Source organism: Chanodichthys erythropterus, chromosome 3 (genome assembly GCF_024489055.1).
Source record: "Chanodichthys erythropterus isolate Z2021 chromosome 3, ASM2448905v1, whole genome shotgun sequence".
NCBI classification, from domain to species: domain Eukaryota; kingdom Metazoa; phylum Chordata; class Actinopteri; order Cypriniformes; family Xenocyprididae; genus Chanodichthys; species Chanodichthys erythropterus.
Window position 1 is genome coordinate 38,710,772 of NC_090223.1, and position 18,754 is coordinate 38,729,525.

General features: G+C 38.3%; 2 protein-coding genes across 3 annotated transcripts; one reads left to right on the forward strand and one right to left on the reverse strand.

Moving 5' to 3' along the window:
* Positions 1-534: 534 nt before the first annotated feature.
* yipf2 (Yip1 domain family, member 2) lies at positions 535-6,847 on the reverse strand. Of its 2 annotated transcripts, none has more exons than XM_067375139.1 (10): positions 6,780-6,847; positions 6,554-6,634; positions 6,404-6,471; positions 6,178-6,323; positions 5,988-6,068; positions 3,831-3,918; positions 3,568-3,684; positions 2,865-3,031; positions 2,598-2,780; positions 535-1,483 (listed from the first exon to the last, which is right to left on the reverse strand). In XM_067375139.1, exons 3-10 carry the CDS (start codon positions 6,432-6,434, stop codon positions 1,379-1,381), a joined length of 918 nt encoding a protein of 305 aa, XP_067231240.1. In that variant the 5' UTR covers positions 6,435-6,471; positions 6,554-6,634; positions 6,780-6,847; the 3' UTR covers positions 535-1,378. The 2 variants fall into 2 exon arrangements, with proteins under 2 accessions (XP_067231240.1, XP_067231250.1); XM_067375149.1 differs by having other exon boundaries at positions 6,725-6,799.
* Positions 6,848-7,427: 580 nt separating this feature from the next.
* timm29 (translocase of inner mitochondrial membrane 29) lies at positions 7,428-8,952 on the forward strand. Its single transcript, XM_067375157.1, has 2 exons — positions 7,428-7,608; positions 7,957-8,952. The coding sequence occupies exons 1-2, from the start codon at positions 7,512-7,514 to the stop codon at positions 8,610-8,612; spliced, it is 753 nt and encodes a 250-aa protein (XP_067231258.1). The 5' UTR covers positions 7,428-7,511; the 3' UTR covers positions 8,613-8,952.
* The last annotated feature ends 9,802 nt before the right edge of the window (positions 8,953-18,754 follow it).

Consider the following 18,754-nt stretch of genomic DNA (forward strand, 5'->3'; position numbering starts at 1 on the left):
GTGAGTTAATGACAGCATTTTCTCTTCTGGTTGAGATACCCCTTTAAAGGGTTAGTTCACCCAAAAATTTAATTTCTGTCATTACTCACCCTCATGTTGTTCCAAACCCATAAGACTTTCATCTTTTGATGAAATCAGAGATTTCTGTCCCTCCATTGACAGTCTATTTGCAATTTGACACACAAAAGTTCATAAAGAGATCATAAAACTAATCCATATGAACTGAGTGCTTTAATCCAAATTTTCTGAAGAGACTTAATTGCTTTATATGACAAAGAGATATGATTTAAGCTTTTATTCACATATAAACATTGATCAGCAAACAAACAGCTCAACCGAACCTGCTTGACGAGTGAGAACAAACGTCTTGTGGAAGCTCAAACATGCTGCGTAACACACAAGAATGAACCTTGTTGGTTTTCACAGGCATCAAGCAAACATGCTTGAGTTTCAGTTTACCACGACTGATGTGTGAGTTGATGAATGTTTATATGTGAGTAAAACCCTAAATTAAATCTGTTCATCATAAAAAGCGACCACGTCTCTTCAGAAAATTTGGACTAAACTGCCCGAACCATATTGATTTTTTTTTTTTATGAACTTTTTTGAAGCGTCAATTTGTTAGTTGCATAGCTGTGAATGGAGGAACAAAGCTCTCAGATTTCATCAAAAATATAATTTTTGTTCTAAAGATGAACGGGTCTTACGGTTTTGGAACGACATGAGGGGGGAGTAATTAATGACAGAATTTAAATTTTTGGGTGAACTAACCCTTTAAGAGCTTGACTTACATAAGCACAAAGCAAACCTATTTAGAAATGTATAGCCTAAAGTAAGAGTTTCATATCCATTCATACCAAACAAGCTCAAAATGAAAAGGTCCACCCTGACAATAATGATTTTAATCCACAGTGTCATCAAACAGAAAACTGCCCAGGAAAGCAAAATTAAATACTCAATACAGGTACTTCCTCTCAATTTACAGAACAGGGAGAAACTAGTCTTGAAAGGAAAGAAAGCAGTCAGGCGTTATAAGGCAAACCTCAAATCAGTTCACAGTAATGCAAGATCACACTTTTAAATTACTTAATTTTTGAATGAAAGAAATACAAAAATGGACAACACCCTATCAAATTAAAGGTAATGTTTTCAAGAAAAATACTACAAACTAAAGTCATCAGTAAATCATTACTGTGATTTCACTTTTGATCTGAGGGAGGTTATTTCATCTGCTAAGTTAGATACAGACTGGCAACACTTTCGATAGGCTTGCTGGGAATGCATGTGTGCGTCTAGCATTAGCACACTTATGAGAACTCCTTCATTGCATTTTCCATGTCCTTTGAATCTAAAGACTCCAAGGTTCCCATTCAGTTGGTCATTGAGGTTTTCCTACGTTAAGTGCTGTGTGATTTGAGGATGGGGTTATCTGTTGCCCGGAGTGTGATGATCCTGTGTACGTTGCCGTTTGGAAGAAGTAGAGCTAAAACGAGAGAAGAAATGTATTAAATACTAAAGCTGAGTGTCATAATGGATGGTGTCATTGTACCAGAAAAAAAGAATTAATGAAAATGCACATGCAATTGGAAGGGGAGTTTGTTTATGCTACATGTATTTCAGTCGATCTCAAAGGATACACTACCGTTCAAAAGCTTGGGGTCGAAAATATTTGATAATGTTTTTGATAGAAGTCTCTTGTGCTTACATAAGAGACTTCAGTTTTGTTTGTTTTTTTACTGTATTTGAAATATTACAATTTAAATTAACTTTTTTATATTATAAAATGTAATTTATTCCTGTCATGTCAAAGCTAAATTTTCAGCATCATTACTCCAGTGTCACATGATCCTTCAGAAATCATTCTGATATGTTTTACCACTCAATAAGCATTTATTATTAACAATGTTGAAAACAGTTGTTCTGCTTAATATTCATGGTGCATTTTTTGATGTACAAAACATTAAAAAGAACAGCATTTATTTGAAATAGAAATATTCTGTAACACTGAAATTGCATTTACTGTCATTTGATCCATTTAATATGACCTTGCTGAATAAAAGAAATCTTACATATTTCTTCAAAAAAAAAAATACTGACCCCAAACTTTTGAACAGTAGTGTATGCCAGATTATAAATCACTCAAGCTCTATCAACAGCACCTGTAGTTGTCAACTGCCACAGAAAATAATATGGACTCATCATTTGATTTGTAAAAAGTGACAGACTTGAAAGAAAGCACAAAGCAAATCTTAAAATGTTTATTCCCGTGCTTTCAAACTGTCTCAAATTAAAAGTGTTAGCATAAGACTGGTGTGAAAGAGTCTGTGTCTGTGCAAAATAATATGCAGTCTCTCAACTCATGCCGTAACCAGTGATAAAAGTAAACTTGCCTATTTTCACTTCATATTCACATATGTATATCAGGAATTACGGTAACACATAGCCAGTAGTTGCTCCTAGAAAAATTATCCAACCTTGAAACGCCAATTTAAGAAACATAACCACTCAAAGATGAGTAAAAATTATTTTCTGTGATGTAGCTAATTGCTTTTAAGGTGTATTTGACCTGGAATATTAATTTGAAGAGTTTCTCTCACCTTGCAGCCAACAGCCAGAAGGGCATGAAGTGACACTATAACTGCCATGGTACTGAAAGCCGTTAGTTTTGTGTCGTCGCGAACAGCTGGCCAGAATGTCAAGACCAACACAGAGCCAGAGATCACCATGGCAATGACAATCAACAGCCACTGGAGCCAGTATAAGGGAATGGTCCATAATATCTAAAAACAGAGATCAAGTATGACTTATTAGGTCTAACATGATGAAGCCTGATGATGTGTTTTTGTACATTATCTCAAACTTACCGAGGTAGGGATATAAATGAAGAGAGAGTAGCCGTAGACACAAACAGTCTCTAAAAATGTGTAACCGCTGATCTGTCTCTCAACACTTTGACGCCACGTTAGGAAGCCCCAAACTCCTAGAGGCACCAGCCATGCATAGAGGAACACAGCGACTGCTGCAATTGAGACTAAAACAGAACAAATCCTTCTTTTAGTATATCCATAAGCGATTGACAGAAACAGAAGTGCTACATGACTTGGTGCTTTTTAATGAATCGAATGAAAAGACTCGAATTAGTTGAGGGTTTAGATTCACTGAACCTCAAATCTGATTGGATGTTCATATATTAATATGTAGTTAATGTATATGAATTAAAAACAAATGTTAACAAAATGTTCTATTATTTTAGTTTAATGTATTTTGTAGAATATATCGTTAGGTCCAATTACTTTTAAATTGTTAGTTCACCCAGAAATGAATATTTTCCTACTATGGAAGTCAATGGGGGGCGAGATCTGCTTGCTTACAAACATTCTTCCAAATGTCTTCCTTTGTGTTCAGCAGAACAAAGAAATTCATACAGGTTTGGAACAACTTGAGTGAGTAAATGATGACGGAATTTTCATTTTTGGGTGAACTATCCCAGTTTAAATGACTAAAAATCATTAGGAAATCAGAAGCAGAATCATTCTCTACAAAATCCCATCCCAACCGCCCTCTCACCTCTGTGGAATTCAGGTCTGTAGTGATAATCTGTGTCTCCCATCTCACTCAGAAATGTGGAGAGGTTTCCACTGATGGCCACTGAGAACACTAGAGTCACACAGATCCAGAAAGGACCTGACAGGGGAAGGAAAACAAAAACTAAACTGTCTGAGAGTTTCATAATAATCCAGGAAAGGAAAAATACACTCAAATATAAAGAAATTGTTTGGGTGTGCTGTGAAGGTTTGTTCTGTGAGATTAAAAATAACATGGTACATTACCATAAAGATCAGGGTTACTTCGAATGTTGTGTTTGACGAAATTCCTTCCTGGCAAAGGCATAACTGACCCCTTTATCCTATCCAGCACCTACAATAATAAAGACAACATCACATACAACTAGACATGTACATTTCCTGAAGAAAATGATAGTGGTGCTTGTTGTGCGCAACTATACTGCCCACTACACTGTGCATGTTTTTAGTAAGATGCTAACATGTTGCTAGCATGATGCTAGCACATTTTGACTTTTATTAATCATGTTTTAATGGTAAACTAAATGCTATTAACATGTAGCTATTCACTGCTAGCATGTGTAACAAGTTGGAAGTCCAGTTTGCTAACATGAGCCAAAAGAGCCAATCCCCATCTCTATACGATGTTCTGATGCAGAGATTTAGGTGTTTTACTAAATGGCTGCTAGGGTGTGGATTGGCAGCTACCAGTGATGATATTCCAAATGCTGCTTGTCAGTATGAATGATATAAACCAACCCCCATGCCTCTATGACATTCAGATTTGAAGATATCCTTCTTTGGATTTGGGTTGCTAAGGCCTAGCTAAGAAGTAGTTAAGGTGATTTGTGATTGGCTGTTTGCTGCCCTGAGTCAAACAAGACCACCCTTACGTTTCTATGACACTTCTATCTAAAGATATCCCTTTGATTTTTTTCAATAGAAGTCTATGCTCTATGCTCTAAATGGTTGCTAGGGCATGTCTTGATAGCTTCACATTGATCCTGGAGACTGATTGGTTGCTTGAGTTAAATGAGCCCACCCCCCTGTCTCTATAACACTGTGATCCAGAGTTATGTTCAATACAAAATCCCTATGCAAGTTTCCATAATAGGAAAAGCATGCATGCACAATGGGCATTCCATTCTCCATAGTATGTCAATGGACCGATTTTGGGTGGCTCTTACACCCCAGGAGTACAACTTACACCCCATTTTGAGGTATGTTCTGACAGAGCCTGCCAGCCTCTTCAAATGTGGTAACCTACATGTTTCTACAAAATCCTTGCTTGGAGCTATGACCCGTCAAAGTCTGTCGCAATGCTCAATGTTAAGTCTATGGGACATTTTTGCTCACTTTTTCGCCCGCCGGGCGAACATCATACACCTAATCACTTATAAATGTCACAGCACACCTTTCCTCAATAATCTGCACGATTTGACACCTCATTCATGGGTCTATGACAAACGGGAGGAGTAGCGTGTCAAAGTTTTGTGTGGAATAATAATAATAAGTATGCAAGAGAACAATGGTGACCACTAATAATTACTAGGGCACTCGAGTTGTTGATGTTCACACTTGAATGTGATAGCTCCAAGTAGGTAAATGACCAAGCAACCAGGATCTCCCTTTAAAATATTAGTAATTTATCAAGATATGAGATATCAAGACTAAAATTATGTTGCAGATTCATTTGGAATCAGCAAACAAAAATTTCTTTACAACAGTATGTTTGTGGGTCAATTTGCACAGAAGCAAAATGAAAATACTTATTTTTGATGTATTTTGTTATGTCTGTTTCTCAACTACCCTTTTATTTATATTTATGTATTTGGCAGATGCTTTTATCTGAAGAGACTTGTTATGATGGCATACTTTTATGTCAGTTCCCTGCATGTTAATTTTGCTGGGAAACAAACCCAGATTTTGGGGTTGCCAAGGTTGAATCGAGCCAAAATAACGTGTTATTTAGTCCCTGGAATGCAAATTTTACCTGTGGAGTCCCGCCAAAGATGCAAATTTTACCCCCCAGACGGTGATTTTTTACTATGGGACCCCCTTGTAATGCGATTGGGCTAGTTTTGGGCTAGTTTTGAAGAGCAGTTAAGCAGGTTTTGTTGTGAAAACCTGGCAACCCTGATGCTTTTCCACAATTTAAAATGTAAAAATGTTTTTAAAATAGTTTTTAAAAAGTTACAATACTGTAAAATGTACAGTTTGTGTGAAAAATGTTTTTAAAAAAAATCATATGTATGTGTGGTTAATGTTAAAGTTTTACCGTTTGTACCCCATAGTGTAATTTTTGGTAAATTATACTGAATCTAGTTAGGGTCAAACTGACCCACACATCAATGTGGTCTTACCCAGATTTTTAATATAATACAAGGGTTATAAAAAAATGCCAGAAGTAAGAAAACAATGTACCTGCACTGTATCTACGTTGAAGAACGACTGATAGTATTCAAACGTCCAAAAACCACCAGTTTGTTTTTCGCCTGCAAGCAGCTGTGGGAACAATGAACAAACTGGTTTAACCCATTGACTGTAAAATAAGAGGCATGTGAAATAAGCAGCCACTTGTGAGCTAATTTCCCCGTTTTGTTCTGCAGCTCACCTCTGAACTCTCTTGCTGGTTGTCTTCATCGTCTGACAGATCCACTTTAACTTCTCCAGAGGAGGCTGCAGCAATGCTGGAGCTGGAGATGCTGAGGGTTGCAGCTCCAGGATTTGAAGACAGGAGATCTGCGGCTTCCTCAAACTCTGGAAACGTGCAGGATGAAGATTAAAGCAGAGAGACAGAAAGACAAGAACAAAGTGGCACATATCAGAGGCACAATTACCCTGAAACTGTAGATCATCTGGACTAGCCATGACTGGAGATCTCAGGGAGCTCTCATAAGAATACTATCTGCGAGGGGAAAGAGCATAAACATTATCATTCGACAGCCGTCAGCACTAAAATCACATCAGATTTTGACTAACTCACTCACCTGGCTGCTACAATATGGTAATCCTGCAGTGTGCCAACGCTGACTCCTTCTGGAAACTTCAACAGTCGAGCTTGTTTTAAGCTAGCAGGTAAAACAAAAATAATGGTTTCGTCAGCTCGGATGCTTTTTAACCGTATATTTTAATGAACTGATATTTTAAAAATCATTGACCGATTCTATTGTAGCCAGAGTGGGTTTGATACCGTCTTAATACACAGGGATTTACCGTTATCGTCCCCATGTTCCACGTCACCTGCAGGATGCGTCAAAACATGATCACGTGACCGGAACAAAGCCGGAATTAAAACCGTTTATGTTTTTACCTGTTCATATTTTTTTTTACAGTATATTGATGGCTCAAAATGAAGGATCGTCAAGGCATGTTGTATTATATCTTAAACCAATAGGTTATGAAATAAAACCTCTGTGTATTGTTTTTATTATTGTTGTTGACTACTTATGATAAAATAAATACAATTTTCTGACTGTTATGTAATAATTAAATACTTGTGACAAACATATTTATTAATACAGACGTATATGAAATTTTCTTGTACAATAAATTCATATTCGCTTGCCAAATTCCACATTCACAGATCCAATTATAGACCACTTTATTTTGCTTTTATAAAAGAAATTTAGCAATACCTCATATCAATTAAATTGTCTAAAGATAAAAAGCTTTAAAAAACATTAGGTAAACAAAACATACCCTCCCTTCTTTTGTTTTATTGTTTGGTGTTTAACGTGGAACGGAAAAAGGAATTTTGTGTTTCCCGACCGGACCAATAACATTTCACGTACTGTGCGTCTCGCCATTTTGGCTCATCAGTTTCAGTTTCACCGCCGCCACCGTTACTGCGTCGGGCCAGTCTTGAAACTGTCTGCTGAAAGCTCTTCCTGTGCTATATCCGCCGTGAACTGTGAACTGTAACACTTCGTGAGTTCATTTGCTAACATGGCCGCCTCGTGGCTGCTGAAGAGATGGTGCTCCACAGCAGCCACTGTGACAACCAAGGGCACAAGATGGCAAAGACTGATAAACAGTCGCGCAGGTAAGATTAAGCCACACTTATTCTTTTTCCTTCTGACATAAGCAGAAAGATAGTGTTCATATTACCTTTAGGTGGTCAGTCAAGTGAGTCAAGTTTACATTTCTTTTAGTTATCATCTGAATTTACTGCAATGCAGGCGTGTTAAATTTATCTACAGAAATACAACTGTATTTGTACGTTACTAGTTTGCTAACTATTTTTTGTTTTTGCTAACACTAAGATGCTTCCGTATTGCATGCTATATTTTATTATTATTATTGCTGCATTATTTCACGTACATTGTGACAATAAGAAAATTGTATTTTTTGAATGTTAATCAAGATCTGCTATTTTCTTCACTGTTTTTAGGTGTATGGTGCCGTAGTCTTTTAAGTGATTATAAGGAGGCTTGTCGTGAGGCAGTTTTGGGGGCCCGGGAGCAACCCCTCAAAGCTTCAGTGTACCTGGGTCTTATGGGAGGAATGTACGCCTGCTGTTACACCAACCCGGACGATGGTTCCTTTGAGACCAGCCTGCTAGAAACCTCCAACCGTCTGGCTCTCCTGTCACCATGGATACGCAGTGGCACCTCAGATGGACATGTCCAGACCATTGTGAAACTGCGAAATGAGGGCAGGCTGCACTATGTCAGTTTGGGCATTGCCTCTTTGGCTTATTACACAGACTACAACTCTGAGGCCAGCCTGTATGAGGCGCGTTGTTCAGCAATCTCTGTGCCCTGGACAGAGCTGCCAAAACGTGTGCTGGATGTGGGCTTTGCAGGACGCTGGTGGGTGCTTGATCATAAAATGAAGTATTTTGATATAAATGAGGAGGAGTTCAAACATCTTCCTCCTGCTCTGGTGGCAACAGTCCCCCCGTCAGCACAGATAACTGAAAGGAACGAAAAGCTTCATCAGGAATCGTGGAAAGCTGTGGTGATGGAGGATGAGAGCTATGAATTAGATAGTATACAAAAAGACATGGACATATCCGATAAAGGAAAGGAAAGCAACACAACATAGAAAGATGAACGTGTTAACTTTGTATTATCTCACAAATGACCCCAGTGATCGTGCTTGCAAGAATCAGCTGTCGATAAGAAATGAAAAGCAAAAGATATGATAGCGGAAATCATTATTATAACGTGTTTATGGAAGTAAGCAATATTACAATGTATTCTGTAACTTCACTGCTAAAGTTGTGCACATAAGTGTGACAGGATGACTACAAAACATTAAAGCATCTGCAATGTTTGCTGACCTTGTTTTCTATGACAGAATAGCACAAAACTTAATGAACTGATCAAAAATATATCCCTTTGTCAAATAACCTTTGTTTTATAGAGTTATAGAATGAATATATATATATAGATAGATAGATATCGATATGTGTATATATTTATATGTATATATTTATTAATAAAATTCAGTTTTCCAAAAAAAACTTTATTAATAAATATATATATACACACACACACACACACACTATATATATATATATATATATATGTGTGTGTATACATTTATTAATAAAGACTTTATTCATTTTTCCCAAAAAATGTTTTCCAAACATTTTTCCAAAAGAAATTTCTAATTTCTATTCATTAAGCAGCACACCTGTTTTCAGCATTGAGAAGAAATGTTTCTTTACCAGCAAATCTAACCCTAACCCATATTAGTATGATTTCTGAAGGATCATGTGACACTGAAAACTGGAGTAATGATGCTCCATCACAGGAATAAATTACATTTTAAAATAGCTTAAAAAAAAAACTAGTTCTTTTGAATTGTAATAATGTTTCACAATATCTTTACTGTATTTTTGATTGATGAGCATATAATTTCTTCGTAACTAACCAATAATATTTTTGCTGGCTTTTTAAAAACAGTTAATTTAAAAAAAGAGTCGGTTAATTATGTCCATTAATCCCATTACCTTTGACCTTCTGTTTCTGTGGCCGACTTTGATTCATTTTCAGGGGAAATCCTCTTTTACATTAATCTCTTTACTCTTCCTCTCTCTGGCTTGTCTTCCTCCATTAGTCTTTCGCTCGCTCCCCCATGCAGTCCTTTCTAAGATGGTTGGTATTGATTCACTGGCTCATGGAGCAGCATTCGTCTCTTTTTTTCTGATTGGTATCTCAGCTCCTGGAGAGGATTGTTCATTCTGATCATGCAGTTCTCCAGCAATAAAGCATGTAATCGCAGTGCTGACCCGTTCATGTCAAACTAGACCAGATCATAATTATAGTAAAAGGCCAAATAATGAAAGTAAAGGATAGTACAAACTTGATGATGAAAAGCACTTAAGATACACTAATGAAGTAGGAGCCCATTCAAAGACGTTTCCATAGCATAGCAGTGGCAGACTGCAGGGGCTTATCTGTGTGTAACTTAACCCCGCTACAGTCAGTGTTGAAATAATAATGTCATTAGGGTGCATTTACAAACTGCCTTACAGAAATATTGCATGTCACTCGAGACGAGTATTAATGAGAGAAGACCTATGGCCTGCTTTAGGCAAAGGCTGAACCATCTGAAATCCTAACGATCCCCTTTTAACTTCTCCGCTGTTATAAATGACTCTTACTGTTGTATATTGAAATGGTCACTTAGCATTATCACACCGCTGTTATCCAATCACTAAAGATTTTCAGCCGGTAGGAGGATGTTGCTTTAGCCTTGGGCAGCGGTATCTGATGTGCCTCAATCCTCATAATGTACTGAAGCACTCTGTCTGTCCATCAGGGTGTCCACAGGGACCCAGACATTGGCTGATTGCTAAAATGGAGGAGCTTTTCTAACAGCGTACCGCTCTCTGTAAGACACTCTCAGCTCCGACACACCACCGCTGCGTCCCAGTGCTTTTAAAGTGCTGTCCCTGGCCTGTCTTATTGCCTTCAAGCTCACTGAACTGAGATAACTAGGCAGTGGGAAGCAATGGAGTGGAAGCCCACCATGTTTTTTTCAGGTAGTGTCGCTGCTGTCTTGTTTGCTTTTTACTAGGCTAAATGATGAGAGAGATGGAAATCTGGTACTCATTCATTTTTGCATTTGTTTTGTCTTTATATTTCACAGATTCTTGGGTCTCGATTGTCAGAAGCAACATTTTCCCATAACACCGTGAAACTAAAATAGCTAATACAATATTTAAGGGACAGTTCAGCCAAAAATGAAAAGTCTGTCATCATTTACTCACCCTCATGTCATTCCAAACCTTTTGTGACGGACTTTCTTTTTAGGGAACACAAAAGGAGATTTTCTGAATGTCCAAAACTATTGACTTCTATTGTGTGGACAAAAAAAAAAAAAAAAAAAAAAAATACAAAAAGAAAAAAAGAAATGCTACTTGTTCAAGTTACTTTGAATGAGCTAAATGAGCTAAAGCAACAATTATGTAAGCAATATTTTGTCACAACTTAATTTCATTATGTTCAGTCTGCTGTAAAAAAAAAATAAAAAAAATAATAATACATTTTGACCTACATGAATAATTTTTGTTGACAATTAACTGGACAGTTGATCTGTAGATCCCTGACTGCATTAGGAGAGGGAATGTTAAAATTAAGTGAAATGTTATGTATTTTTCATTAAAGAGAAAGGCTTGTTAATGTTTAATGCTCACTTATGATGGATATCTAGAATAATTTCTATTGTTTTGAGGTTTTGTGGTTACCATTATACTAAAGGAGGCAAGATGATGATGAGCAATAATTTTATGCTAGAAGTACATACCAGTTATGAGATCAGTCACTACTTACTTGCTCATTTCATGTTACATATAACAATAAATGCAACTGTCTTTTTCATGCTAACATGCTAGTTATCTAATAGTTATCTTAGCATAATAGTTAACACAGAAACTTTCATTCCTTATTTGGTTCAGCAAAACATTATTTGTTTAAATAAACTTGTTTTAGTCTTGTTGTACAGGCCTAAACTAATTGCGTGTAAAAGTTTTACTTAATTTAATTAAGTTCATTGAATAAGCTTAATTGAATTTCTTTTATGTTCCACAGAAGGAAGAAAGTCAAACAGGTTTGAAATGACATGAAGGTGAGTAAATGATGACAGAATTTTCATCCCTTGTACTATATTACAGTCTCCCTCATTCATCCTTCGATCGACTTGGATCCTCCCCCACCCCCCACAACCTGTCCTGTATTGACTATTGACTGTCACTCTATCCATATACTCAGCTGCCAATGTCAGACAGATACGGTGGCTGAGGCTGATCAGTGGTCAGTCTGGAAAGGGGGAGCTTAGGGTCAATGAGGACATGTTGGGAAGGGGGTGAGGGAGTCTAGCCACGGCTCTGACCCCAGTGACCACATCTCCACCACCCCCTCCCATTATGTCTGATCAATATGTCACTATAAGCGAAGAGAGAATGGAAAGCGCGAGGGGGAGGAAAATGTTAAAGGCACGTAGACGCGACCAGACACTAGATCCGTTAATGCAGCGTCTGAAAGTAGTATGAGTTTAGCAGTGTCTGTTGGGAAAATACTTTACGCAATTCTTCTGACACCACACATACTTCACTCAGATGTCTATTTGAAAGCTTAATGCAAAGCATCATGCACATGCTAAATGCATTTATATGCCTGTTACATTTTTGTATGATCAAGAAATTGTTAAATATATTTATACTACAGGGTTGTTGAATGCTCGAATCTGATTAAGGTGTGCAGTTATTTTCAGGGAAACACATGGCTAAAGTGGTTCTAGCAGGTCTTGACTGCATTACAGTTCCATTTCACTTCCCCAAATGATTTCAGTTATTTCAAAAGGTCCTTACAGCCTACAACCACAAAAGAAACAAAACCCACAATGTCACTGACCAATCAAATAAATATAGAATAAAAACAACGAATTATGATGTTTTTTTCCACAAAATACATTTTATTACGTCCTGAAAGCACATACTCTCTTAAAAGCTACAATTCTCATCAGCGGTACTAATCATAATAACTGTGCTGTTCTTGAGGTTGATAAACTTACAGTTTCGCTATTAGTAGAGACACTGCTGCCGTGAGAGCCGCACAGACTCAGGTAAACTAAATCACATATGCTCATTCTCTCTCTCTCTCAACTGTGTTAATAACTGTATTAAGTCTATCAATGGCTCAAGAACCATTGAATTATTAGAAAATAATGCACAATTCCGCTTCGCGTTGTGGCCGCATTACCACCTTGGTGTGCATTATTTTCTAATAATTCAATGGTCCATTGTCAATTATTCCTTACATACGCAGATGACTCACCTATATTGCTCAACGGATTTCAGCTCCCTCCGCCACTGCCACTCCTCACTCTCGACTTGTTCCTATCACAGCCAGGGATACGGGGGGAATAGTGTGGGTTCGGGCCAAAATACAGAGCTCTGAGCCCTCTCCTCGGACAGCATGCCAAATACATATACTCTTTACTCTATCTGAGTTTACTCTATCTCTATTTTCAAAGTAGCACTCAACACAATTCATGCATGAAAACAACATTTTCCCCTTTAAGAACATAATAGTACATCAGAGGTAAGTAACATAATCCTTTAGCCAACAAGGCTTCCGAACATCAAGTTCTAGTGGTATGAGTTTGTGTGTGTAGCAAGCAGTATTCTCAGATGGAGTTCTTGGTGTGCATGGAAATGCAGTGAGATAGGAAGCATTCCATTGCTCAGAACATATATGCCCATCCCAACTCCAGTATCAGTAAACTTTTAGTGTCCTTTAGAAACATGCACAGGGTTCCGTAACCCTGACTTTATCCCACTCCTGAAGCACCCCACTTCAGTGTACTTTTCATTTTGTGTTGCGGCCTTATAATCCTTTGGTGAACCGTCATGTCAGTTGTTGTTTGTTTCTCACCTCTCCCTGATGTCCTTCGTGCGCTATGGAGACTAGCACAGATCGAAGAGCAGCAGGAAAAATCGGCCATGACAAACTCCTCATCAACATCATCAACAGGAACTGGAGCAGCAGCATTATCTGCAGGAGAAGCAGGTAAGGGCAAACATGATAGATAATCAGCAGGGGCATTGAGAATCACCTGTACATATGATTCATCAGGAAGAAGACTCTCCATTGAAACAGTATGACTAAGAACAGCAGGCTTGTTGGTCGGAAGAGACACTTGTCCTTACTGAGCTACAATCCAGCAGCTTCTAATCCAGGGGTGTCCAGTCCCTCCAACCTCAATTAAACACACCTGAACCTGCTAATCAAGGTCTAACAAGGCATACTAGAAACATCCAGGCAGGTGTGTTGAGTCACGTTTGAGCTAAACTCTGCAGGACAGTGGCCCTCCAGGACTGAGTTTGGACACCCCTGTTCTAGTTGTTGAAAGAACTCTTGAAGTTCTTTGTCATGCATGGACATGTCATGTCCGTGGATGGGTGAATGTGATTTCACCAAGTACAACATGTTCCTGGATCAACATCTTTGTAGATCCTGAAACAACTTTTCAATCAACTAATCAGATTTGAGGGACAAGTTTACAATTTATGTCAAGTTTAGGATGGCACCGGTTTTCGGTGCTTTTACATCAATGTTATTCACCTATTTTTCCCCTCTGATTTTAGGAATAAGTTATGGGTAGGATTAGGTTTAGAGGTAGGAATAGGGTTAAGACTAAATTTTCGGACAGGAATGTTGTTCCATGATCAACAAAGTATGTTGATCCAGGAACATGTCTTACTTGGCAAAATCACATTGACCATCCATGGATGATAATGTCATTCAGGTAACTTTCAAACCCAGTCATCATCTTTTGAAATGCCAAAGGTGCCAGTATGTAAAAAATGGGACAGTCCGTCATAATAAAGGCTGTAAGGTCAAAACCATCCTCATGCAGCAACACTTAGTAGTAAGCATTAGCCAGGTTGATGGTAGAGAAAACAGTAGAACAGGGATGGGCAACTCTGGTCCTGGAGGGCCACTGCCCAGCAGAGTTTAGCTCTAACCCTAATCAAACACACCTGAACCAGCCAATCAAGGTCTTTAGGATTAGTAGAAAGTTATAGGCAAGTGAGTTTTTATCAGGGATGGAGATAAACTCTGCAGGACACTGGCCCTCCAGGACCGGAGTTGCCCATCCCTGCAGTAGAACCTATTAGAGCAGAGAGCAGTTCATCCATGTGTGACAATGGAAGAGTCCACAATCACTGCTTTATTTGACTCTCTGAGGTCAACGCACATCTTAATCTTACCTGACTTTTTTTCTGTGTAACAACAATTGGTGACACCCATGCAGAGGTGAACAAAACGGTGGCAGACGACAACGTTTTTGGCACACAGGTGTGATGGTTTCATCCAGCTTTACACAGTGTATAAAGTTTTTAGCACATCCAAACTTAGTTGACTCAGCAACAGTCCACTGAAAGACTAGCACAGGAATGGCAATAGGAGGCAGGACTTGATTGTTCTCAATCTTCACATGCAGTGCAGACATTAGATCCCTCCCCATGAGTGGTGTCCTTTACAATGAAGAATGTAGCAGGAACTGAGTGGTCATGTAGGGAATCGTTCACTGACAAACATCCAACCACTGGAATTTGGGTTTTTGAATATGTCACAAACCTGGCAGTGAGTTGAGACAGCAAAACGTTACTGAAATGGCATGCATAAGTGCTGTAGGGCAGAATAGATATGGAAGACCCACTGTCGATCACCAAATCCACCACACAAGTCTGTGAGTCAGAAGTAGGTATTCAGGTATAGGTAGTCACTGCGCTTGCAATGTTGGGAGTACCAGCTGAATGTGCCGTCTAAGTAAAGTAACTCCTTATAATTCAATTCCACAGACCTTTCTCTTGTTTGATGGCGCTGATTGGCACAGTTTAGCATATAACATCCAATCTTTTTACACTTCCTGCATGTTGCAGTTGCAGCCAGGCAGTTTGCAGTATTAATTAAGTGTGCCTCCAATCCACAGAGAAAACATGACTTCCTCTTCCCCACCTGAGCAGAATTAAGAGGTGCATGTGACAGTTTCCTAGTTTTACTTTGTGCTGCACTGCTTGAACCGGGTAACTTGGCAGGAATTTGAAACGGACTTAGCCTGATCGGCAGCAGATTCAATCTGGCTTGATATCGTAACAACTCTGTCCAGTGTGAGATCAGTTTCTAGTAAAATTTTCTCACGTATTTGTGGGGTAAGCACATTCTCCACTAACTGATTGTGATTCATTTTATCAGTACTGGCACCAGACTCACATGAAACAACAAGCTCTTGCAAAGCAACAACGTACTGTAAAACTGTCTAGTTTATGGAAGGTTAGCATGCATGAGTGTTGAATTTATCTCGGCATAGTTGAATAACAAGAGTTCAGTACATGGAAATGACATACAGTGAGTCTCAAACTCCATTGTTTCCTCTTTCTTGTGTAAATCTCATTTGTTTAAAAGACCTCTGAAGAACAGGCAAATCTCAAAATAACACCGACTGTTATGTAACAGTCAGGATCTTTAATATGTACACCCCCAACTTTTGCATATGCCAGCCCATGTTCAAGGCATTACACGAGGGCAGCCAGTATTAACGTCTGGATCTGCACAGCTGAATCATCAGACTAGGTAAGCAAGCAAGAACAGTAGCGAAAAATGGCAGATGGAGCAATAGTAACTGACATGATCCATGATTACATGATATTTTTAGATATTTGTAAATTGTCTTTATAAATGTTTCGTTAGCATGTTGCTAATGTACTGTTAAATGTGGTTAAAGTTACCATTGTTTCTTACTGTATTCACGGAGACAAGAGCCATCACTATTTTCATTTTTAAACACTTGCAGTCTGTATAATTCATAAACACAACTTCATTCTTTATAAATCGCTGTGTAATGTTAGCTTTAGCCACGGAGCACTATCAAACTCATTCAGAATCAAATGTAAATATCCAAATAAATACTATACTCACATGACCCGATGCATGCATGCAGTATGCATGACAAACAACTTGTAAAGATCCATTTGAGGGTTATATTAGCTGTGTGAACTTTGTAAATGCACTGTATTATAGTCGAGAGCTCAGGGGGGCAGGGAGCGTGTGATTTAAAGGGGCCGCAGCCTGAATCGGTGCATAGTTAATGACACCCCAAAATAGGCAGTTAAAAAAATTGATAAAAAAAAAATCTATGGGGTATTTTGAGCTGAAACTTCACAGACACATTCAGGGGACACCTTAGACTTATATTACATCTTGTAAAAGCTGGTTCTAGGGCAGCTAGTGGTTGAAATGGGTACTGCAGTTAAAATTCAAAATATTGTTCTCCCCGCCCCTCCTCCTCAGACACAAAGCTCTCGCAGGTTGCCAGTTTGAAGACACGCGACAGGAGTGACATTGGAAGCTCAGGTGACTTACACACTGTAAAATAATTAGTTGATTTATTGATTTATGATGAGTTGATATCACATTTTAATATGCTCCCATTTAAAGAGATTTTTATATAGATGCTGAGGCTTTTTAGGTCAAGTAGAATCTGCGATTTCTGATCCATTTTGTCTGCTGGCTTCCTTGGCTGCAATTCGCTGCATGTGTTTTCTGCCAACTGGCAACCCGGGGTGGCGAAATACTATTGGGTAAATTGGCAACGTGCGGTCTTGCCCAGATGAAAACAAAAACAGAAATTCCAAAATTCAAAGTAAAATAACTGGCTGTAGTAATGGTTTTCAGAGAAACTAGTATGTGAATTTAGCATGTTTAATAATTATCTGCAAACATATAATGGTATTTTTATGATTTAGTACAGTCAAAAACTTACATAGAGCCCCTTTAAATGTCTAACGTTCTGTGACACATGCTGTTCCAGTATCATTACTCAGAAAAGAACACTAAAATACTTTACACAGTAAGAGTTTATTTCATTACATTCAGTTATTTCAAACAGCTATATATACCTTTTGGTTCACCTCTCAATTGCCAAACCTTTACACATGAATAGAAGCCATATTTAAACCTAACATTAGGCTCGTTCGAGATGCATCGGCGCTGCTCAGACCGATCAGAGTATGATATCAAAGTACCGCAAGAGTGTTTGGAGAGCATACGACTACTTTTGAATCGCTCTTGTGTTACTTTGATGTCATACGCCAATCGGTCTGCACAGAGCTGATGCATCTCGAACAAGCCTATTTGCTCATGGAAGATTACTCCATCTGGTTCTGACCTCATGGGGGAGGGGGAGAACGTGGGATTTAAGTATGTCCTTATAGATCTTAATTGTTTTGAATCATTTTGGATGTAAATGTTGCATGTTGTAAATGTTGCATGTTGTAGAGTTGAAATGTAATGAATGTCTGTTTGTTTAAATCCTGTCATCTGTTTGTAACATATAGGTTTCCCCCTAAAATGATGTGTTCCAAAGGTGGGCGGAGCCAAAGCCTATAATAGAGCTCCAGGCAGCCATTTTAGGGGGAAGAGTAGGGTAGTGTGGAGGTTGAATTGCATTGGTTGCGGCACATTGGCATAGCCAACTTACATTTCTGTATATATTTTAAATAACTTTTTACTATTGCCACTGTATCTATCTCTTTGCATACCTTGGGAGAAACACATGTTTGCACCTTTCGGATTAAAACCATTTTGAACTGTAGTTTTAATTTTTGACCGTCACCTCATTTACCTCACTGGCCACTGGTACATCCTAATGGGCATGTTATGAACAGCCATCTTTGTGAGCAACAATGGCGAAAAAATGTCTAATCCTCGTCGCCAATATGTGGTGTTGTGTCAGGAGTTAGTAAGCAGAAATAAAGCACACGAGACAGACATAGCGAACTTCATCCATCTTGTTTACTCATCACTTAAGTTGTCACACATTACGTAATTACACAACAGTTTTCAAAATAGTAGTCGACACAATTCACACATTAACACAACATGTAGTCTTACTTGAAACAGTTAAACAAGTTACAATGAGCTCTTTCAAAAACGATTACTGAAGCTAAAATCCAAAAACCACAAAAATATGGATAATATGTGAGAATAATCAAAACACAAATGTGAAAATTAATAACCATAAATAAACATTGAGAATGTCCGACACCAAGCTGCATACACTATTTTTAGGGTAGTGGCTCACAGAATACAAAGGGTTAAGTGTCTGGCGCACAGTCAGGAAAGCATGAATGTGTGTGCATTTTGTTTAAATGAGGAGAGAGAGAGAGA